The 24,471-nt window shown below is 39.7% G+C and overlaps 1 protein-coding gene across 6 annotated transcripts in view; it reads left to right on the top strand.

The window, feature by feature from the left end:
* DYNC1I1 (dynein cytoplasmic 1 intermediate chain 1) overlaps window positions 1-24,471 on the top strand; it is a 297,318-nt gene that overhangs the window by 170,194 nt on the left and 102,653 nt on the right. For all 6 annotated transcript variants that reach the window (XM_054564271.1, XM_054564269.1, XM_054564270.1 and 3 more), the window contains 3 exons: window positions 10,616-10,705; window positions 16,893-17,055; window positions 19,069-19,168. In XM_054564271.1, coding sequence (XP_054420246.1) covers window positions 10,616-10,705; window positions 16,893-17,055; window positions 19,069-19,168 — 353 coding nt within the window. The remainder of the gene's footprint in view (window positions 1-10,615; window positions 10,706-16,892; window positions 17,056-19,068; window positions 19,169-24,471) is intronic.

Here is a 24,471-nt window from a genome sequence, read left to right as displayed (position 1 = left end):
TTTGAATATTTTCTTTCATTTCCTCCCATTCGCAATGCATTGGGTGACATTCCATCAGGAAGTAAACTTTCCAAGTACTGTCGTGTTAGAGCCTTAGGAGAGAACTGATGTGGCCTAGAGTGTTAACAGGAGTGCTCTGTATGATGAGAAATGTATGTTTTCTTTACTCTGGCTAGAGTTTTCTAGACCAGCAAGTGAAGGTTTTTTTAATATTAGCATGTAGTATATTTAACAAAGTGCTTACTGAAAAGCCCACAAAATATGTCATTCCTGCATATTTTTAAAACACAGAGGCGCTCACCTTGGTTTGTGTAAGCATTCAGTGGTGCATGTTATACTTTATTTTGGCCGCTGTGATACGTATCGGGAGGGTGGCTCTCTTTGGACTCCTGGCAAAGTTGGCAAATGGTACACAAAGCTGATCCAAGGACAGGGTGACTTGAGTGAGTTTTCACTGTCTGCTGTACAAACACGGGTCTAAATTTACAGTTCAATTCATCACACTCACTGGCAGCTGAGCCATCTGAAGTCAGGTTCCCATCATCTGTTGCTTGGACTACGCTATTGCTTACCTTCTAGCTGTCTTCCTCCTTCCAGGCTTCCCCACTCCCCTGCGGCCTCCATATTCTTAAACAGAATCAGACCTTGTCTACTGTGTTTTTAAAAGCCTCCAGTTTCTCTTCAGGGATGGTTGGCTGCAGAATTTTCATCAAGAGTCAGGAGGCCCCTTAGAGAGATATATCAGAATGTGAATAAAAAGTTCTCTGGAAAGTAGATAAATGAGGTTTCAAAAGCTGTATTTAGCATCATCAATACCTTGAATTCCTTCTGAAATTGTAAATAATACGTATTGTCTAAATGAGACCTACGTTTATTAAAAGTTGGATACTGATCTCCAGGAAGAAGCTCAAATTTGTTCTATCATGCAGTATCCTAAATGGGGTGTCATAACTTCTACTTTTCCAGAACAATCACCTGTCTTTGTGTTACTTGCCTCAGTACTTGACATTGTTGAAACGAACAAAAGTAGATCTTCAAGGGATTTTTTTATCTGGAGCTGGAAATAGCTGCATAAACCTAATTTCAAGTGGACTAAGATGTGTTACCACGGAGATGTGTACAAGGTGGGTTGGGGGAACAGCGGAAGGGCTCAACAAATCTGCTTGGGAGGGAGTGTTAAAGCTCTGGTTTGCATCATGAAGGGCTAGTGCTAACCACCTCCTGGATATTGGAGGAAAGCTCAAAACCGGCAGAAAAACAAGTGCAACGCACTTGAGGCAGGAACCTATTGGGACATCGGGTGATTGAGCATTGCCCATAGTGGAAAATGAGGTGGAAGAAACAAAAGGAACAATGGACTTTTATACTACAAATTTTAGGGAGCTAGAGAAGTTTTTCTGTTTTTTGTGGGGTTTTATAGTTTGTTTTTTTGTTTGGTGGAGAAAGGTGTTTTTGGTGTTTTTGGTCTTTTTGAAGTGGAAAATGAAACTAGTATAAATATAGAGCGAAATGGGTAATGGGAGGAAGACCAGTCAAAGTTACTGGAATACTCCAGGCAAGAGATGGCAATGGCCTGGACTAGGGCAGTGCAGGAAAGACCGAGGTGACTTTGAGACAGGATTTGGAGGAGGAACTGAAAGGACTCAGAGACCCTTTCTTATAGGCTCTGATAGGAAAGAGGACTCAAAGGCGGTACTCTGGTGTTCAGCTGTAACCTGATGCAGATAGGTGGTGGTACCCATTAGGCAGGATGGAGAATGCCATCAAAAGGGCAGATATTAGCAAAAGGCAGGCGTTCTGCTTTGAACATGTGAAGCCCGTGGTGCTGGTGGGACATTCACGTTGGAACGTACAATATGCAATCTGAGCCTAGGAGGGCTGTCTCAGCTGGAGGCATCAACTGGTGGATGGCAGTGGGGGCCATAGGTATAAATATTATTTAGAATCACATTTGATGTGAGAAATGATGAGGCCAAAAACATAACTGCAAAGACTACCTTCATTAAAATCCATTATTTTTTAAATTGAAAATAAATATTAACTTGAAAGTTAACTTAGTTTTTCTACTGAAATATTTTAAATGTTATAAAGAGAATCACCATCTGCAACATTTATACATAGAACTGTATTAGAAATGGCTAGGATATTTGTTCTTACATTGATAGCAATACATCTGAAAAACAAACAGACAAAAAATAAAAGTGGCTTTGTATCTTTCCAAGCCTGTTCACCAACAGCAGCACAGTAGTAAGCTTGATTTAGAATTGACTCTGTGTTCTTGCCATTTCTTTCATCTTTTGGAAACTAGTTTCTATTTATTTCTAAGCCACAGATTTTATTAATTCCCACATTCACAATTTTTCACATCAGAATTGATGATGTGTTATAGTTTAATTAGCAGTAATCAGTTTTTCTCAGCGGTACATAAAGTAATCGTGCATCTTACAGTCATTGGCCCATTAGATTCAAAGTCACGTGGTAATTGCTTTGTACCTCCCCCTGTTGGCAGCAGCAAGGTGGCCTTTGGAGTCGAGAAGGACAGAGGGAAATGGCCTGCCGTCCTTCTGCACGTGACCAAACCCAGTCTCCCATGCGTTGGCAGATGGAAGGGCCATAGCGGCCTCCATGGAAGGCCAGGAGCAGGGCAGCAAGGGCTTGATCCAGGCCCTCATCCCCTCTTATCTTAGGGTTTTGCAGGCCCGGGGAAAGTAAGATCCCAGTGACCTTTTAAATGCATGCCCATCTCTTCACAGAGGGCTGCCCTGTGTCACTGGGGGTTCTGGATGCAAGCAGCAGACACCAAGTCCGGGGGATTTACTGGAAGGAAATCTCATGGTGACACCACCTCTAGTGAGATTTATTGGAAGAAAATCTGGTGCTCAGAGAATCATAGGAGGCAGAAGGAACATGCTTGGAAAAAGACAGGGACCGACCCTGACTGTGAGCCTGTGGCAATCTGGCCAAGACCACTGCTGCTCTGGCATGTTGCCCAAAATTAGTCCTAACTCTCCCCTCAGCTTTGTCTCCTGGCTCCAAAGACAGAGCTGCCGTTAAGATCATCTGGTCTGACTGCCCAGGTAACTGTGTCCTGGTCACCAGGAGATGGAGAGCAGGAAAATGTCTTCCTTTGGGCTTCAGGAAAAGAAAGCAGGGTCCAGCATGTCACCAGTACAACAATACTGCAAGGACAGGGTTTTCATATTGTATTGCCAAACAGGGACAAACATCCCACTATACACTCTCCTTTCGGTGTCTCAAATTTGTGAGACCATCAGCACAGTTCAATAATCAGAGGACTGTGGCATGGTCAAATTAACTACGTTGACTTTATTTGGAACCACAGGCTGGTAGAGGAAGCTAATCCTTCTGGAGCTAAAACAAAGGGCCAGCTAAAACAGTGTGTTATAGGTGATTGCTGCTGAACATGTAATTATCCATTTTTAGACCTTTTGAAAATCTTAAAGAAGGACAGTGGTTACCAAAGATTTTTCTGACTGCAGAGGCAATGAATGCAGCAACTGCAGACGGCAGAATTTGGGTGCTAAATAAAATAATGTGTCCAAAAACACCATTGTTTGAAATTAGCCCCTTCACTGACAGGTCATTAACTTCTGCCACTAGTTTAATTTCTGGTGTGGACCTGGTACAGGAAACCACACATGGGTGGTAATTTTTTTTCCCCTCCAATCTCAGAGGAAATGTAACCGGGTATGAACTAGTGGCACAACTCATATATCAGTAGTCTTTAGTGGGTCTACATAAATCCTTTTCCTTAACGTTATTTAACTGTTTTGAAAATGGTTTCAACAGAAGTAATTCCAATTGCACTAGAAAGGAAACCAGTCTTAAAGAAATATACACTGTCTTTGCTGAGCAAGGCAAACATATCAGTATGCAGAGAAACAAACCAGCCTCTTGTGTTTTATTCCTTAACAAATCCACTGAAACACTTACTCTGTGTCTTTAAAAGGCTGATAGACAAAGAATTCTGTGGCCACTGCAAATTAATGCTTACAGCTCCTTTATAATCACTTGAACAGGGCAGGGTTTTTTTTTATTATTATCATTACAATTTTTATTTATTTTTTTCCTTGACTAATTTAATTTTATTTTTTTAAAAACTTTTTATTGTTCAAAAACATTTGTCTCCATTTCCCTCCCCTACCGCTTCCCCCTGCCCCACCCACCCCACCTCCCACCCTCAATTCTTCCCCACTTTGGCTTTGTCCATGGGTCCGTGGGTCCTTTATATATGTTCTTTGACTTTACCCTTCATTAAACTTTTTTTTTTGTCATTTGTTTCCTATTCACAGCATCTCATTATGGGACTTTGTGCATAAAAACAAAAAATATTTGTTAGTTTTTAAAGAACTCATCAAAAACATTCTCTAGGGAAGGATTTTCTACTTAAAGAATTAGGGAACTGAGGAGGTGAGAGAGGTGGAGGAGGGTATGGGGGAATAAATGGTGATGGACGACAACTTGACTTGGGGTGGTGAACGCACAATACAGTGTGCAGAGTTGTGTTGCGGAATTGTGCACCTGAAACCTGTATAATTTTGTGAACCAGTATCCCACCAATACATTCAATTAAAAAAGGGACAAAAAAAAGAATTTTCAATGACTAACACGTTAGATAAACTAACATATTGCTGTCACAAACCTAACCCTTTTTATAGCCAAGCCCTTATAGAATAATATTTTTCTAATAAGCTCAAAGTGGCACTCTGTTATGATGGTGCTTTTTGACTCTTCCGGGAATGAATGCTTAAGATAAAAGCCCTTATTTCTGTGAAAGATGAGAACTTGATACTATTTAAAGCTGGCCAAGCCATTTGGTGAAACTGACTTCATTTTGAGAACTACAAGATGTGAATGTACAGACTGGGTGGCTCTGATAAAAGCACAATTCCTTAGTCAATAGAACGGATGATAAGTTCATTTAGACCTTGACCCATTTCACCCCTTGAGTCCACAGAATGAGATAGAAGAATCTGTTTGTCATTAGTCTTACTTGCCTAAGATCTTCACACAGCTCACTCCCTTAACTTCTTGAATTTTTTACTCAAATGTCACCTCAGTGTGGCCTTTCCCAACCACTCTATTTTAAATTTCAACTCTTCCTCCCTTTACCAGCATGCCCAATCCCCCTTTCCAGCCTTCTCTTTCCCCATAGCACTTATCTGATACAGTATATGTTTTGTTTATTGGTTTGCGGTTTGTCTTCAGCAACTCGGAGGGAAACTCCATGAACACAGAGATTCTTTTTTTTCCGACTGTCTTGTCCTTTGTCATATTCCCAGCACTTGGTACATAATAAGTGCTCAATAAATCTTCATCAGCATACAAGCCAGGGTAACACCGGTTTGAAGGTTTCTGGATATGGGTATTCCCAACTCTCTTGATGGTTTAAAAAGCCATTTCAAGGATACAAAGTCAACATTCAGAAATCAAAGGCATTTTTGTACACCAGCAATGAAATAGAAGAAGAAATCAGAAAAAAAATAGCATTCAATATAGCAAGAAGAAAAATAAAGTACCTAGGCATAAATTTAACCAAAGACGTAAAAGACCTGTACGCAGAAAACTATACAACATTGAAAAAAGAAATTAAGGAAGACACAAATAAATGGAAGCATATACAGTGCTCATGGATTGGAAGAATTAATATCATCAAAATGTCCATACTACCCAAAGCAATTTATAGATTCAACGCAATCCCTATTAAGATACCAATGACATATTTCACAGAAATAGAACAGACATTTCAAAAATTTATATGGAACCATAAACGACCCCGAATAGCCTCAGCAATTTTGAGAAAGAAAAACAAAGTAGGAGGGATCACAATACCGGACATCAAACTCTACTACAAAGCCACTATACTCAAAACAATCTGGTACTGGCACAAGAACAGACCTATAGACCCATAGACCAGTGGAACAGAATAGAAAGCCCAGAAATAAGCCCAGGTCTATATGGGCATCTAATATTTGACAAAGGAGGCAGAAGCATAAAATGGAGCCATAATAGCCTTTTCAACAAATGGTGTTGGGAGAGCTGGACGGCTCCATGCAAAAAATTGAAATTGGATCATCAGCTGACACCATACACAAAAATAAACTCAAGATGGATCAAAGACTTAAATATAAGTTGCAACACCATCAAAGTCCTAAAGGACAACATTGGCAGGAAACTCTCAGATATCCCACGCAGCAATTTTTTCACTGATATGTCTCCTAAAGCAAGGGACATAAAGGAAAGAATAAACAAGTGGGACCTCATCAAAATAAGAAGCTTCTGCACGGCAAAAGAAAACATCAGCAAAATGAAAAGGGAGCCAACCCTATGGGAAAATATATTCGCTAATGATACATCAGATAGAGGTTTGATCTCCAAAATATATAAAGAACTAACTCGACTCCACTCCAAGAAGACAAACGATCCAATCAAAAAATGGGCAAAGGACCTGGGCAGACGCTTTTCCAAGGAGGAGATACAGAGGGCCCAGAGGCATTTGAAAGGATGCTCAGCATCACTAGCCATCAGAGAAATGCTGTTCAAAACCACCATGAGGTACCACCTGACACTGGTCAGAATGGCCATCATAAACAGATCCACAAACAAAAGGTGCTGGCGAGGCTGTGGAGAAAAGGGAACCCTAGTCCACTGTTGGTGGGAATGCAGACTGGTGCAGCCACTGTGGAAAGCAGTGTGGAATTTCCTCAAAAAGCTGACAACGGAGCTGCCTTTTGATCCAGTGATTCCCCTGCTGGGGAATATACCCTAAGAACACCAAAACGCCAATGTTCATAGCAGCACAATTGACAATAGCCAAGTGTTGGAAGCAACCTAAATGCCCATAAGTAGATGATTGGATCAAAAAATAATGGTAATATACACAATGGAATACTACGCAGCAGAAAGAAAAAAAGAACTACTAAACTTCGCGACAACATGGATGGAACTGGAGAGCATTATGCTCAGCGAAATAAGCCAGGGGGCAAAAGACAAATACCATATGATCTCACCTATAAGCAGAACCTAACCAACAATACAAAGATGCAGGGAAAGTAAGACCAGCAACACTGAAAGGAAAAGAAATCAACAGAGACAAGAGGGGAGGGGGGGGCGGGGAAAAGGAAGGGTAGGGGAAAGTCAAGGAACATATAGCAAGGACTCATGGACAAAACCAAAGGGGACTCACGGACAAAACCAAAGGGGACTCACGGACAAAACCAAAGGGGAAGAGCTGAGGGAGGGAAGGAGGGAGGGGGCAGGGGAAAGTGGTAGGGGTAGGCAGAGACAAATGTATATGAAAAAATAAAATAAAGTTAAAAAAAATAAAGCAGGATAAAAAAAAAAGCCATTTCACGTTCAATTATTTTATTTGGTTGTTCTTAAAACAACTTAGTGTTTTAAGAAAGGATTATTATTATCCCAATTCTGCATAGAGGAAACAGGGCCTCAGAGAGTTTCTCTGAATCATGTAATATCAAGAGGCGAGCAAGTGGTACACTCCAGCCTCGAAGTCAGATCAGTTACATCCCATGACATTCTGCTCCCACCCACGTGGCTGGTCTGTCTGGCCAGAGGAATTTGTATTGAGCCTGGCTGGTCAGGCCTCAGGGCGGTGGATTCTGAAGGGAAAATGAGAACAGAATTTGGATGCAGCTTGTATACTCTTGATACCTAAAACCACCCATCATGCGCAGTGCTCAAGGATATGAAACCCAACTTCTCAGTTGAGCCTTATGCGTAGAAGAGCAGTCCATGTTGAGGCCACCTCCAAGAGCTGCCATGGACCCCTCCTTATACTGCAACTGAATGTCATAATCTGCTTGCGCTTTAGACCTTTCTTCTGTTCAGCATTTTATTTCATGTCATGCTGTGCATAGGAAGGCGTGTGCGTAATGGCTCAAGATCATAGATTGGAAAACAGGCAGAACCAGATAGAACTTAAAGGTTGACATGGTTGGGAGTTTTTTGTTGTTGTTGTTGGGTTTTTTTCTTTTTTCTTTTGTTTCTTCTTCTTCTTCATCTTCTTTTTTTTTTTTTTTTTTTTTTTTTTGTGGAGGGGGCATTACTCTGTCTCCTCAGCTATAAAATTAGCCTAGTGGTACCAGTATCAAGTTCTGATAAACAAATTAGATTATACAAGTAAAGCACTCATCGCTGCCTTAGGTATTATTATTGTATACCCCTTATGTCTCTTCTACTAGATCATAAGATCATAGAAAGTAAGGCAACTTTCTAGTTTTTGTTGTTGTTTTTTTCTGTTTGCTAGGGCTGCTATAATAAAGTGCCACAAACTGGGTGATTTATGTCTCACAGTTCTGGAGGCTAGAAGTCTGAGATCAACCTGTTGGCAGAGCTGGTACATTTTGAGGGTTCTGAGGAAAAGTCTTTTCCATGACCCTTCCCAGGTTTCTGGCATTTTGCTGGCAATCTTTGATGTTCCTGGGCCCATACATGTATCACCCGAATCTTTGCCTCATCTTCACATGGCATTCTCCTTGTGTGTGAGTCTTTGTCTAAACTCCCCTTTTTAATAAGGACACCAGTCATACCTGATTAGGTGCCCTCTTTATTTCAGTGCGGGCTCATTTTAATTAATTATGTCTGCAAAAACCTATTTCCCAATATGTTCACATTCTGAGGGGAGGGTGGGGCGAGGGGGGGCGCGGGTGGTTAGCTATTTAACATATGAATTTGAGGGTGGGGCACAATTCTGCACAGAACAACTAGGGCCTTGCCTCCTTGGTTTGTTGGAGTTACTTGCATTTACTAAGTGTCAGGGTGTTGCTGCTGAATCCATTACATGCATTTAAAGAAAATGCCTTTAGAAGGTTGAGAGATGGAACCATTTTTCAGCAAATTAGTGTCCTTTTGAACATTGCCTCCCTGTCCAAGGTTTAGCAGAAGAGGAAACTTCCCTCCGGCTAGTGCCTCTTTGGGCTTTGTGTTAGGTGTTTGGATCAGGGAGGTACAGCATGTTCTAGTGAATGTTTTGTTCAGGGTTTTCCAGGCAGGCTTTTAAGGGGTAGATAGCAGTGATGTCTTGATTTGGTGGGTGAGGTCTGAGATGTCTTATTTAACATTTTAAAGGTTTATTTCTCTAAAAATCTGTGTAACTTAGTGTTCTATACAACATTTCAGTGCAACTTTTTAATCTCATAGGTATGTATTAATAATAAATGTGTTAATTAAAAATGACAATTTTCCTTAAAAGTGTTTTACATTTTTTCTGACATGTATATAGTATGGTTATAAAGTAATGAGGTTGGTTCCACAATCTGTACACTTGCATATAGGGTACCACATTTCAATGAAAATTCACACTTAAAATTTTTAATATCTAAATTGCAATGCTATATTTTATATATCCATATTTTTAAAATTACTATTTCTTCTCCAAATTACTTGTTTAATACAGTGAGAACCGTTGGAGTTGCTTTTCAGGCTCTACATTTTTACTTATTTGGGCACTTAAGTATGCATTTCTAGCGCATTCTCTAAGTTGGTTGGTGCTGAAGTTTTGAGTTGATTTAAGTCTCAAGACTTTTTGTGATGGAAATGGGACTATCCATAGGCTTGAGATAATATAGAGGGTTTGTCAGTATTTGTTGAATGAATGAATATATGAATGAATGTACGGAGTAGGATGTGAAATCACTTATTTTAAACTCCATTGAACAAAAAAATAAATCGATAACTCACTGTGAATATAATGCTTAAGAGTAAAGGTAATATATTTTTTAAAAACCTGTGAAAGCAAGTTTTAACTTTTTAGATCATTTTATTTCTGTAAGTTGGGTTTTCTTGTGACATTTTGACTTTCCCCACCATCTTCTACATTGTGACTGATGATTCCAAGCCGTCCACAATGAAAGGGGCCTCTAACACCGGCAGGTTGAGAGCAGAAAGAGAGTGAGCACACATTTGCATAGGGCAGGAAGGGCACTATAACATCTGGCAGTGGGAGCCTACTGGGTCCATTTGTTAGTGCTCATTAAATTCACATTAATGCATGAGCTGCTCTGAATGTGTAAATGCCATGTGGGTTGGTTGCTTTCTCAGAGGCCAATGGCAATGACTTTTGGGGGCCCTACCCCTGGTGGTTTACTTGCCAATGGCATTTGACCTGGGGTCAGACCTGTATTTAACCCTTTCCTGTAGGTCAAAAACAAATTAATTTGGTGAGAATTAAATTGGAAATGAGTCGTCTGTACAGCAGGTGTCCCCTGTGGAGAATGCGCCCCAGGTGGAAACATTTTAAAATCTGTTCCTGGGCCATCTCTGAAGAAGCTTCAGAGGTCAGAGAGGCAATTCCAAGGCACCCCATGTGGTGAGGGCCTGGGGAGGGATGGAGCAGGTGCTGACTCAGGGCGGTTTTCCCAGCGACTTGGGGGGACTTTCAAAGAGGCTCCTTTTGGAGATAATTTATTTATATATTCATGAACATATATCTTGGGCCTTCATTGTGGACTGATTTACTTAGAAGTTGCCCTAAATGATTGGAACTTTACCCTTTGCCCCTACCTCCCACCATCAACCAAAGACTTTGATTTGAAGGAAAGATAATAATGCATTTTTCTCTTTCTTTTTTTTCTAGAGGATGAAGAAGATGAGGAAATGGTGGAAACTAAAATTGGCCATGATTCAGAACTGGAAAATCAAGACAGAAATCAGGAAGTGAAGGAAGGTATGGTGTGGGAGATAAATTGAGTCATTATTTTATCAACATAAGGGACTCTAGAAGCAAGTAAAAATTAAATGTATACCCTCATGTGGAAGGTTTTCTATGATTGTTCAGTATCTTACATTTAGCAACATAAACTTTAATCTCCAAAGCAAGAGTCATTTGTATTTTTGACTGATAGAAGCCAATGAAATGCAAACCATCCACAGTTCCAGCAGCAAGTCCTGTCTTGATTCTGGTAAGATCATTACTTAATAGTGATAAAGACAGTTGTTATCAAATGTTTTGTTATCTAGTTCACTATTGTATATTCCCAACAATAACAGGAACAAGAAAGCAAAAAACAGCAGCAACAACAACAAGAAAACAAAAGAGAAAAAAGGAAGCCAAAGAGAAAAAAGAAAATAGTCACAGGATGGAAAGTGCATCACAGAGAATATAGTCAACAATATTGTAATAACTATGTATAGTGTTATATGGGTACTAGACTTATCAAGGTGATGATCACTTCGTAAGTTATTATAAATGTCTAATCAGTATGCCATACACACAAAGCTAATATAATATTGTATGTCAACTATAATGAAAAACTAAAAAATCATAACAAGGATAAAGGAAGGGGAAGACAATACTACAGGTGATGTTTCCCTGAATATCTAATTTATATCCCTTTGAGATTCTCAGGTTTGGAGACAAAAGAGAATTTTGAAATTGTCATTCTTGTTGACCAGTGGAGTGTCCATGAGAACAGAATGTGGATTAAAAAGATCCTTCCATATTTCCTATGAAGTGTCCCAAATATGGATCAATGTAACTCTTATTAGAAGCCCATTTGATTTAAAATTTTAACCTGTGCCTCTGGCACAGTGTGTGTCACATGGCTGCCACTGGGGACTTTTGTAGGAAGGGGCACCTAATTGGTCATGTGTACCCACTTCAGCCTGCTCAGGCACTGAGGTTGGTTACTATCAAGTTCTAGGGTACAACAGCATCTTTAACAGTAGCATCCACAGGAGACGCGAGAGTTATGTTTCCTGAGATTCTAAATGGATTTGATTGAAGGGATTTCGCACTTAAACTTCTAAGAACATATTTTTTTAAAGCTGGTGAATAAAGTATCATTGACACAGGTGTAGCACAAGACAAAAAAAAAAAAAAAAGCCAGGATTTATTAAAACACCCTCTTCTTGCTTATGTAAAATATGCTTAGGATAGACTGATAAGGAGCCGGAGCATGTTTTGTGCGTCCTGGCACAGATCACCCCCCACCCCCCACTCCCGCCCCCAAACCCCAATCTCCAAATTGTCTTCTCTGGCAAAGTATTGCAACCTCCTCCTTCACTTCTGAGCAAAAACACCCTCCAATTTCAACTGTTACTCATGCTTCATGGAATTGATTAAAGTGCTGTTCAAAGTCAAAAAGCAGTTCGAAAATACATTTTCTATTACTGCTGCACTGTGTGCCTTAGTTTCTATTAATGGCTTTTCTGCAAATTAACACATAATGGGTTAAAAGCATGTTTATGTTGGCATCAAACTCTCTCTGGCTTTTTTTTTTTTTCAAAGCAAGACAATATTTTGCCAACTTTTGAAAGAATCCCTAGCAGATATAATCATGGCGCCATTCACACGGCTGCATCGTAGTTAGGGCTGTGTCAGCACTTCCATTATAAACCCTGAGTTTCAGGGATTTATTACTCAGCCATAAAAATTTGCTCTGGGCTGAAACTTGACATCCATGGTTTCAAACCAGGGAACACATTTTTGAGAAATCTGGCCTTTTTTGGAGTTAAAAAAAAGTGGCGAGGGGAGATGGGAAAACAACAGTGCTCACTAGCATTTGACATTTTTGCCCATGTGACATCAAAATACATTAAGCAGTAAAGAAATATGGGTTTGATTTATTACTGTTTTCACTTTTTTCCCCCACAACAGAGTAAAGAAAAACAGCAGGTATGTTTTAGTTTTTAGTCAAAATTTAGGGAATTTGTGCATGTGAGTGTCCTCATATTGTTGTGTTTGAAGATTTAACAACAGAATCAGAAACCTAACTCTTATAAATGCACATAACTCATAAACTTCACATTAACTTCAGAGAAGGGTATCCTTCTTTATTAGTCTGGTTTGGTTTTCTTGTTTGTGAACTGGCTTCACTGTAAAATTCCCCTAAGAGCCACTTTCCTTATTTAATCTGATTATAAATTTAAGCTATGTGGGTTTGCTTATTTATTTTTATCTTTTAGATATATTCTTGAATAATATTAAAAGATGTCCTTTTATATTGAAATTTATAGCTATACTGTTGAAACAGGGCAAGATATTTCTGAAGTGGATATTTTAAAAATAACTTTTAACCTGAAAAAGATACTGTGAGATGCTCAATATAAATTGTGAATTTCATAATGAAATTTTATACTTTTAAAAAATCCTCACCCAAGGGCTTTTTTTCATTGCTTTTAGAGAAAGGAAGGGAGAAAGAGAGAGAAACACACATGTGAGAGAGAAACATTGATCGGTTGCCTTCTTGCACGTGTCTCAACCAGAGATCAAATCCATAATCTGGGCTGTGCCCTAACCGGGAATCAAACCCATGACCTTTTGGCCTAGAGACGATGCCCCAACTAAGTGAGCTACGCCAGCCAGGGCAATTTTATGTCTTTACAGAGAAAAAAAATCTCAAGGACCCAAGAAACCAAAAGATATACTATATAATAAAGAGTAAATGAAAAAGAAACTGAAAAAGTAAAACTTAAGGTCAATAAAAGTTAAGAAAGCAGAGAAAATAGGATAAACTTATCACAAAAGACATAAAAAAAATATTTTCATGTGTAAAACCAAGATAAATTAACATTTCTATAATAAGTAGAATAAAAAGTAAACCCTGAAATAAAATTTATACTAGATTCTAATTTTGGAGGATATGAATTCATAGAATTAGGCAGCCATGTAAACTTTGAATTTCATGAATGCACCACACTGTTTTCATACTTGTTATTCAAGCGAAATATAACTGCTCAAGTAAATTTTGCTAAGTTTTAAATTTGTCATGTCATTTGGACCATATGTAATTCACATGTTATTCTTTTCATAAATAATCTTTATTTTTTTAAAAAAGGTCACTTTACATGCAAAAAGTATTGTTAGCTCTTGACAAAAATACTTAATATTTTGTTGCAAAACAAACAACAAAGCTGCTATGATAGCATTTTCTGTTTAACTTATAAAAAATCAAATATTATCAATGTACTTATTTTGTTCTGATATACCTTTTGTTATTAAATTAATTTTGCTCTTTTTGTGCAGTGAACATGTTAAAAAAATTTACTAGGTTTCAGTGATAAGAAAAACTGCAGAAAGAGATATTTCAGAGAGAATTTGGGCCTCTGCTGGGGTAATACAATTCTGATTCTTACTGTTTATGCTTGTATTTTGAACCTTATGGATTAAATTAATCAACCAATTTACGTTCATAAAATATGATGTTGGAGAGGTTTCATCTGTGAATAGAGCTTTTGATTGTGGTTCGTGGATGCTCCTTTATATTTTCATTACATTGTAACAACATTGATCAATTTAAAGACTTTTAAATATGTGAGGTTTTGGGTTTTTATCAAATATAACTGTGGTCCTATTTAACTCCTAAGTTGAGTATTGTTTACAATTTTTAAAAAGTACTTGTCTGCACATGCATCTTATTATTTTGTGCTAACAAATCTTGTCATTTGATCCCTGTTAAACATCAAAGCTTAATATAAAATATATCATTTGTTTTGCTTCAGTAGCAATTTAATTTCAAGTCAAACATTGTATTGTCAAATATAATATCTGGAGAGGCTACTGCTTCATCTACCTGAACCTGGCCTTTGCAAGTACACTTTGATCAGCCATTTATGTTTCTCTCACAGAAGTTGCATGTCTTGAAAACTGAGATCAAAGTCACAATAAGCTACAGGGAAGAAAAAATTACAGAAAATTACATGGATGCTATTTTTTATTCTAGGTAAGGGACCTGTAAAGAAAGATATAGGTGAAATAGAAGTAGCTGAAAACGAGAAACAGAGAATAGAAAGATTTTTTTTTAAATTTTATAAAAATGGAATACAGGGGAAAATAAATTCCTATTTCTCTGCTTAATTTCAAGTATGTCTCACGCCATCCATCAATAGTGAATAAGGTTGAACGAGGCTTTTAAAATAAGACATTTTTCTTGGCCCTCTAGTATCCTTGTTTAGTGAAGTTTATTTATTTATGTAATAGTACTAACCAAAACAAAATAACCCTAACATTTTGTAGGGGCGTTTTGTTTTGTTTTGTTTTGCCTAGTTACATTTAGTAGTTTTACTGTTTTCTTGAACTTATGTAAGGGTGAAAAATTCAAATGCATACTAATATATAGGAGTTTTAAAAAGTAAATGAATAAATTGCTACTTAATGACTAATTAGGCATTATTACCTGATTTTATAGATAGAAATGTTGCTTGAAGAGTTTTAATTGATTAAAGAATCAAACCTAATATACAGCACAGGAAATGCTAGATTCCAAGTTGGTTTTGCAAAGTTCTTTTTATTTGTGGTCCACATATTGCCTGTTCCACTATTTTGCAAACTAGCGTCTGGGCAACACTGCTCAGCAGAAGTTGACTGGGGTTCTTGAAGACTCCCCTTACACAGCGGCATGTTTTGGGCTCTGGAGACTTCAGCAGCAAAGAAATATTTCTAACTATGTTTAGAAACTATGAGGCAGGCTGTTTTTGGACAAGAACTTCTGCTATAGTGATGAATCATTTTTTGTTATAATATTAATGGAGACTGTTTCTCAAGGTGTGAACCAACTTATCAGAATCATTCTAGTTTCTTGTACAAATACAGATTTTGGAGTCCCTCCAGGCCTGCTGCATTGTGGTCTGGGCAGGAAAGGGGAGATGGGGAGGCAAGAGACATTATGAACATTAAAAGTTTTAGATCCCTGCCACGGCTGTGCAAAAGAGCTTTGGGGCAATTTCCATTTCTCAGGACAGTGGCTTTGGGATAACAATAGAATCAGATAACATTTACATAAAACATTATGCTCCAGGCTTGTACCTAAAAGATTTGTCTCAGCATGTGGCTCTATTGACATTGGTCGTCGTTATACGGAGACAGTGTTTGGGGAAAGCCTGCGGGTGAGCGATTCCACCGGGGACCCCACCTGTAATTGTAAGGCACTACCCTTCTCCCTTCTCCGTAGCTTACACTTCAGGCACTTCTAGTCCTACTGAAAGAGTAATCAATCAAGCGTGTATTGAAGGCTCTCTGCAGGAGGGTGGAATGGGGGTTCCTGAAGAGCCACAAAGGCTCAGCTGACAGTTTCTGCCCTTGAGGGTTTCTCCGTCTGGGGGGAGTTCCTAATCCTTTCTTAGTCGTTTTAGGTAAGCCCTGCTACAGAAGAGACAGCTTATGCAACTCAGTGGTGACTCTGAAGTGAACTTTCTTTGAGACTACGTGACATACTGCTAGTTATTTAATCTTTCTTTAATTGCAGCTTTAAAGTTAGTTCAGTAAGATTAATCATGCTAGAAAAGTAAGGCATAAAAACAATTGTGAGGCGTTTTACAGAAGCATTTATTTGTTCCATGTATCTGTTTAAAAACAGAAGATATTTTAGGTGGAAGCAAGTTTGGAAGGCCCTGTTTCGGGTTTTGAGTAGAATCTACATAACAATCAGTCAGCTTTATCAGTGTACCATCTAAAAATAAAATGAATTTATCCATAGAAAGAGGAAAGGTACTATCTGGATCATGGTATAGTTTTTAATTATTTAATATGTGCAGCTTTACAGTAGTATCTAATATACATAGCTTTAGATTTCTCTATTATGTACTATTTCACCTTTGTTTAACGCTTAGTTCTAAAGAAAATAACCTTATTCAAAACAGATTGCTAAAAGCCCATCAATCTATTTTCATTTGTAATATTTTTCAACTCTTCCAAACAGTAATTAGGCGAGATATGAAATCTTTTTGTACAATTGGCAGTGGAAACATCTGCAAAACCTGCAGTGTGAATTTGGGAGTAATTGAGATTTACAATGGCTTATCTCACTGTGTCTTATCACGCCTTTGATAAGCAATCTCTTTCAAGAGTCCAGCTCCTCTTGAGATGTTTTTAATGTCCTTCCTTTCTTTCCTAACAATCTCTTTTCCTTAAAAAGCCCCTCCAAGGGAGCTGACAGAGGAAGAGAAGCAGCAGATCCTTCATTCAGAGGAATTTCTCATCTTTTTTGATCGGACCATACGGGTTATTGAAAGAGCACTGGCGGAAGACTCGGACATCTTCTTTGACTATAGCGGTCGGGAGTTAGAGGAAAAAGATGGGTTAGTTTCTTGTGTGCATTTTTAAAAAATACAGTGATATGTTATCTGTTGATTCTAAAGTCTTGTATGTATTGACTGGGCAAATCCCATACCTAACAAATCAGAGGAGGATGGAATTCCAGAGATGATCTTGCTAAACAGCTTTGACTAAGGGCTTTGGTTATAACTTCTGGCTTAGAGTTTCCCTGTAATTATCGTGCGCTTCTGTGAAATGCTTTTGAACTTGATATTTGGGGAATAGCCCAGGTGGCAGAGTCATGTACACTGTCTTCTGAGAAAACATTCTTATAAGCAGCAAAAGGAGATTTGCGTTATATCCAGTCGATCTATTTTTATGTCTGAGCAAACAGGAAACTGAAGAAAATAAACATGAGATATAAAGACCTTAACTAATAGGGGTGACAGTGAACAGAAACTGGAAACTTTTTCCTCTTTTGACACCATAACATTATGTGTCTGTGCAGGGATGTATTTACAGATAAAACAAACAAAAAAGATAATCAATAAAAGCAAATGGCCCCAAATGACTGTCTGAGACGGCAACATACATATCGTAAAAGGCAGTGGCTGCTAACTCTCCTCAGGGGGATAGTAGGAGCCACTTTATGAACTTTGTAAGAAATAGAGATAGCTGGTTTGTAGTCGCCAATTTCTCTATGCTGAGAACAATATGAAAAGGTGAGATGACCTGCCTTTTTCATCAGACCTAATGTTTTACTATTTCTAAAATTCAAATACATTCTTAAAGGACAACCTATCATCACTGAAGACACTCAAGGGAATATATACAACAGCGGCTCCAAAAACAGTTTCAAAAGGGAGTTCTGAAACTATTCTTACAGTTGGCAACATCCCGAGCCTACTTCAAAGAGACAAAAGTTTTTTCAATATACATGTTACGAGATGTTTGTTTTCTTTGTAAAAGGCCTACTCTGTGGCTCCATTGATTTTCTGGGTCCTATTTCCTTTTGGGTGCCAGGCCCAGTATTATTCTGGCTTCCTGCCAGTTACTTGGGTGCATGCACCTCTTGCCTGAGTTTGTGATGGTGGAGGTGTGAAAGGGTTTCCACAGGAGAGGAAAAAACGAAACAAAACAACCTCCAAATAAGTCAGCTGATTATAACCTAAGTAACTATTCGGAAGCCAGGTCCCCTGGTCTGAACAAGAGTTATATAAAACAAGTGATGCAAGATGCATGTGAATGGAACGAAGCAAATGAACAGAAAAAAGGTAAGTGTGGAGGAGTTTCTGAACTGAAGCCTAAGAAATGCAGGCAGCTTTTTGTGCACATCTAACAGCTGCCGGCAGAAAATAAGCATTCCTCAGCTTAACCACTCAGTCTTAAGGAGCAAGCGCATGACCCGTGCAGAGGTCTTCAGAGGAGGTTTTGAGGCCAGCTGAGTGTCGGCCAGGTTCACACCGGCCAAAGTGTGATTCTGGACCCAGATGCCGCTTTGGTCTATGTTAGATGTCTAATACCCTTGGCGAATCGCCACCAAGTCCTTCTCATGGTAGAGCTTATCAGTTGCTACTGAGCAGGGAGGCAACCGCTACTGTCAATCAGAAATTACTGGTAAAAAGAAGCATGCATATCATCCATGGTCGAAGGCTAGACAAGGGGGCATTGCTGTCAAAGAATCTCCAAGCATGCTGTCCTCCCTTGACACCTGGGAAATTTCTAGTAACTCTGCTTCCAGAAAGAACTCATTATGATGAGAAGAATCCCTTAGGACTGGTCAAGATGAGAACCTGAAACAAAATGGACATTTCACACCAGGCTTGGAACAACATATGGAAACCTTTTCTGGGTCAGGTTAGAGAGAGCTTTTCATAAAAGAGACCTTTGGTAGTTTGTTTATTTGTGATCAGAGTTTGCTATCTAAATGGATGCTTTGGCTTCAGGGAGGATTGCGTGCCATGCTTTGGCTATTTCATTCTTTCAGTGTTAGCAGAAGAGATAAAGCCCCATTCTGAAACATCATATTTATCTTTCATATTTAACACACCCCCTAGGGATGTCCAGGCTGGAGCCAACCTTTCTTTCAATCGCCAGTTCTACGATGAGCATTGGTCCAAGCACCGAGTGGTCACTTGTATGGACTGGTCTGTCCAGGTAAGATTATTGCTGGGCTGGGAAAAACTGGGCTTCTCTTCTCATGGCATTTATATGAAAAACATTTTTAAAAATAAGAGAGATTTGCTCCACTACTTTGGATATGTTCACTAACCTACACATTTTTTTCTATGCCTGTTGGTTGTCTTTCTTATTTTACTGAGGTTTCAGTTTAAATTTTATACTCTGCTACTCATATACATATACCAGGTACCAGACAGGGACTCAGGCCATGCAGTCATTGAAACTGCTCTCATTCACGGCACCAGTGATTTGCTATTTCTCGAAACCTGTGGATATTTAAGCCTTCATTCGCCCTGACGTCTCTCTGTCATCAGTGGAGTTGACTTCTCCATTCTTCTAAAAACAGTATCTGTCCATTGAGTTCCACAGCTCTATTCTCTTCTAGTTCTCAGACTTCTGTAAGACTTCTTCTTTCTCCTATATCCTTGTGATCCACATGGTCGTGCTCTCAGCCTCCACTTTTCTTCCGAACACGGTCTGTGTGGGAGGTTTCTTCTACTGCTCTGGATTCAGCCACCTGTGGGCACCTGTTTTTAACTCCCATCCAAGATCCCTCCTGAATTCCACTTTATACACCAGACAGATCCTCTGAGGTGTTCCACAGAATCTCAAACTTATCATTAACTCATTATTTTCACATATTCCAAATCCTTTTTGGCCCACTACATTCTCTCTATATTAAAACCATACCCAAGGGCCAAAGCAAAACTTCCATCATTAACATTTGCAACTTCTTCTCCATTAGCTCTCAGACCCAATCTGTCACCAGAACTGTCTGTTTCTCTACTCATGTATCCCTTATCTTACAATTGCTAACCTTCTGTATCTATGCTTGGCCACTCAAAGTTTTCCTTCTGAACATCTAACCAAATACAGTTGACCCTTCAACAATGCTGGTGTTAAGAATAAAAACACCCCCCCACCAACCTCACACAGTTGAAAATCTGCATATAACTTTTGACTTCCCAATTGTCTCTAAGGTATCTGAGGGGGATTGGTTCCAGGACCAACTTTCCTCTTTCCTCTGTAGATACCAAAATCTATGGATGCTCAAGTTGCTTCTAAGAGAAGGTATAGAACAATGCAGTCAGCCCTCCACTTCCATGGATTCCCACCCATGGATTCAAAACCTATGTAATATGGAGGGCTGACTGTATATTTATTGGGGAAAAAAAAAAAAATCAGCCTATAAGTGTGCCTGTTCAGATCAAACCCACGTTGTTCAAAGTTCATCTGTAATCTTTCTCAATTGCAAATCTGAATGCTTCACCCTCCTTGATGAAAACGCCCAATTATCGATAAGAAAAGTGTCTAAACTCCCAAGTGTGGCATTCAGAGTGAAAGCAGGCAAATACACCCAAAGCCAATTTGCTGAGTAGCCAACTCAATTAGTTGACAGCTTATCTGGTGCGGAGCAGTTAAATTATAGGCACACAGACATCTAGCCTCGTTGTGATCCAGGCAGAATTTGAACCCAGATGCTTTTTGAGACCACATTATGTTCCCTCCTGCAATAACAGTGACTTAATAGCAACGAAGGGAGTAGGAATGACCAGTGCTAGCCATGTGTGTACAGCACAGTTTCTGCTGTCTTGTGGCCCATGATTTTATTAGAAATAATAATCATGGCTACCTTTTAGTTTGTGTTTCTTGTATGCTAAGCACTGTACCAACCACTCTGGTGGCATTATCCAAGTTCATATGAGGTGGCCACTATTACTGTCTCCATTTTATAGCTGAGGAAACTGAAGTTCAGAGAAACCAAGTAATTGGCTACGTCACCCACCTAGGCTGTGGTAGAGCGGGCATTTGAACAGAAGTCCTTTAGCTCTTCAGCGCATACGCTCTTCACCACTGCCTCCCCCAAAGGGCTTGTGAATCTGGAACCAAGGGTGGTGGTAAGTGCGGAAGGAGAGGGGGCAGGTAGCAGCTGCTGTCAGAGTTCAGTGGAGGTTGGGATCTGTTTCTGGTCAGACAAGGCTTCTCGGGAGACTGGGATTTAGATAAATGAAGGGGGAGAAGAGGCTGTCCCTGGCAGAGAGTAAACCAGATAGCGTGAAGAGCCCCATGTAGTCCTACCGGAGAACAGGAGAACTGAAGAGGAGAGTAATCCCCCACACCCGGACTGTCATCAGCCACCAAGTGGGTGAGTGTTCTCTCCTCTTGAATCTCCTTTTCCATCCCAACAGCAGAGCAGGCGGTGCACAGTCGTGCAGAGACGAATACAAGCAGGGTTTGTCCGGCCACTTCCTGCCCGCGTGTGGGTGGTCTGCGAGCGCGCTCGGGTGTGTGTGCAGAAATCAGATCCGAGCCCGAGGAAACACTTAGCTCGGCTTGTTCACTTGTTCCGAGTCTGGAAATTACACAGGAATCTTATCGGACACATTCCTCAAAGGCAACTGTTCCTTGTTCCCGGGCCGGCTGACAGCGCTCGCTCGGCAGGCTGCAGGGCCAGCGTCAGCCGCCGGGCCTCCCGCCTCGGCGTGCGCTGCGCTCCTGCTCCCGGGTGGGTGTGCTTCTGCACAGTGTTCTGTGGGGTGGTTTTGTTGCAGGAAGTGAAACTAAAGGGCAGGAACTCCACCACGGAGAGATCACATTAATTTTTTCCCCATTTTTGTGGGAGCTGTTCGTCTACACTGTGGGGAAGAGGGTTTGCAATTCTGAAAAAAAAAATGTATTTTATATGGAGCAGGAGAAAAAGGGTTTAGAACCCTTAGCTCCTACATGGTAACACTTTTGTGGGGTTCAAAGGACCATGTTTACAAGCATATGGGGTGAAGAGACTTCCTGAATGGATCTAGATACAGTCCAGTGATAGTAACAAAGAAGGATAGAAACACAGTCTTGCATTCTTGTTGGGGCAGATGTGCTAGGATGATTACCTGAGTGGAATAGAATGGAACAGAGGGGAATAGAATGGAACAGAGGGGAGAAAAAGGAAGAAAGCATAGTAGGTTCTGCAACTTTAAGCAAAAAGACAGTTAATGAAACCAATGTCACCGTAGGCTAACTGATATAAACAAGAGTTATGTTCCTACGGCATCTCATCAACATTAAAGCAATGAAGCAATGTTATTCGAGGACCTGCTGTGCGGGGTTTCTGTATATCTCTGCTTTGATCTCCTGAGCTTCTTAAACAAGAACACTTTGAGTTAGCAATGTTTGCAAAATATCCACCATACATTATTTCCTGGAAGAAATTTGGGCACTTGGGGAATTTCATTCACTTTCTCATTCATTGAACATTGTTTAACAGAGAGGGTCAATAATAGTATCCACACAGTATGTGACAGATTTTCCAGACTTATACAAAACCAGACTCGTGGTCTTGCTCCCACCATATTATGCTCCTTTCAGATGTAAACTGTATTCTCCAACTTTCAGTCATCATGATACAAACTGGAGTAATTCTTGACAGCTTCTTTAGTTGCCAAATCCAATTAAATTTACAGTAGCAAGAAGACTTCCACTGACACCAGTTCAAATCCACTGACATGTGGATTTGACACCTACCTTATGCCACATCCTCTACTTCTTGCTTATTTAGGTAATAGCTTCCTAACCGATCTTCCTGCCTCAAGTTTGTACACTTCTGAGTCATTATAAGTACTTTTTCCAGATTAACACGTATAAAGATTACTTACATGCTCTCGATGTCACCTTGGGTGTGTTGCCTGGGTTCTCTTGGCTTAAGTTTCCTCATTCATGAAATGATACTAATAATACTTAGCTCACATGCTTACTGTGACTATTGAGTACATTAATGTATAATATTTAAAGCACTTAGAATTTAAAAAAAATATCTGGTGCATAAAAAGTACTCAATAAATGTGACAGTGGGAGAAGCATTAGTAGAATTATAAATAGTTGCAAAGTATGGCTCCTCTCACCCCTAGAGTCAAGTCTAATCACTAGCCTATACTCAGTAACTTCTGTGAGGAAGCCCCGAGATATTTCCAATCCTTTCTTCTTTTCCACCTCTCACACACCGGGGCTCCCAGCCAAATGCTACGATCTGAGGTCTCCTGTGCCTATTCTTCTTCACTGCATTAGTTAAGAAAATTTTATCTTTGGCTAGCTTAAGCAAAAGGGAGAATTTATTGGAGAGCCACTCAGGTACATAGGTGAATCCATGGAAAATATGAAGAACTGGGACTCCAGAAGAGTAGCAATCTGGGCAGCTTGAGAAACCCCACCAATAAAATGCTATCATAACTTGACTCATGTGCCAGCCCATGAGTTTGGTGTCTCAGTTCAAAATTCACAGAAGTCAGCTTACAGAATGAGATTTACCTGCTTGGGTATATCAACCCTGCAATGAATGAGCTGTCCCTGGGAAGTTAGATGGCTGTTTACTGAAGTAATCTCCAAACATGGAAAGATTACTGGGAGCCAGCAGATACCCAAGAGAAATCTCCTGAACCCATATTGGTGCCTTTGTTCGTACTGATCTCTCCCTTCTCTCTGAATAACCTACCCCTTTGACAAAGCCCAATTCAAGTCTCATTTCCTTTCAGAAGTTCTTTCCCATTCTTCTCCCTGCCGCACCGCATCCCAGCTAAAGTGGTTATTTTATTTTATCCTCTGTACTTCCACACAATCTTGTTTACAACCCCATCTTAGCACACATCATGTTCTGCTTTTATGTTTCTATTAGTTATACACACATGTGACTTACTTACCTCCCTCTACTTCACAGTGAGTTCCTATGGAGCAAAGCATGTTATTGGTACATTCTCCTACATTTTACCAGCCATGGTGCCTTACAAATGCATAGGAGGCACGTGGCACAGGCTACAGTGGACTAAGGAATGTACACTTTAAGGCCAAACAGGCTTTAAATAGGGCTCTCACTTCTTCATTTTTTAGCAGCATAACTCAGAAGAAGTTACTCACCCAGGGACCCTTGGCTTCATCTGCAGAAATAGGAAAACCACTGCTGCTTTAGAGGACTGCAAGGACCAAAGGAGTTAGCATAGCTCCCAGCTCAGTATCTGGCACATAGTCGCACTTAAAACATGTTGGTTCCTTCTTCTCCATTAAATATCAGATTCTATTCCTCTGTAAGAACAAACAGCTTGAGAACAGATTTGGTAATTTTCAGATAAAATTCTCCTAGGTTAAATATTAGATAATCCAGCACCATGAGTAAGCACAAACTTCGTAACTGTTCACTCTCTTTAAAACTATAATCTTAACATTTAAGGTTTCAATGATCGTTCAGAGATTACTTTTTATTAGGGAATAAGAAAATAGGACTAGTCATGCTCAAACAAATA

Source organism: Pteronotus mesoamericanus, unplaced genomic scaffold (assembly GCF_021234165.1).
Source record: "Pteronotus mesoamericanus isolate MK-2021 breed Mesoamerican mustached bat unplaced genomic scaffold, CSHL_Meso_final scaffold_85, whole genome shotgun sequence".
NCBI lineage: Eukaryota > Metazoa > Chordata > Mammalia > Chiroptera > Mormoopidae > Pteronotus > Pteronotus mesoamericanus.
Note: the sequence above shows the minus strand (reverse complement) of the source record. Positions and strands in the feature narration are given on the sequence as shown.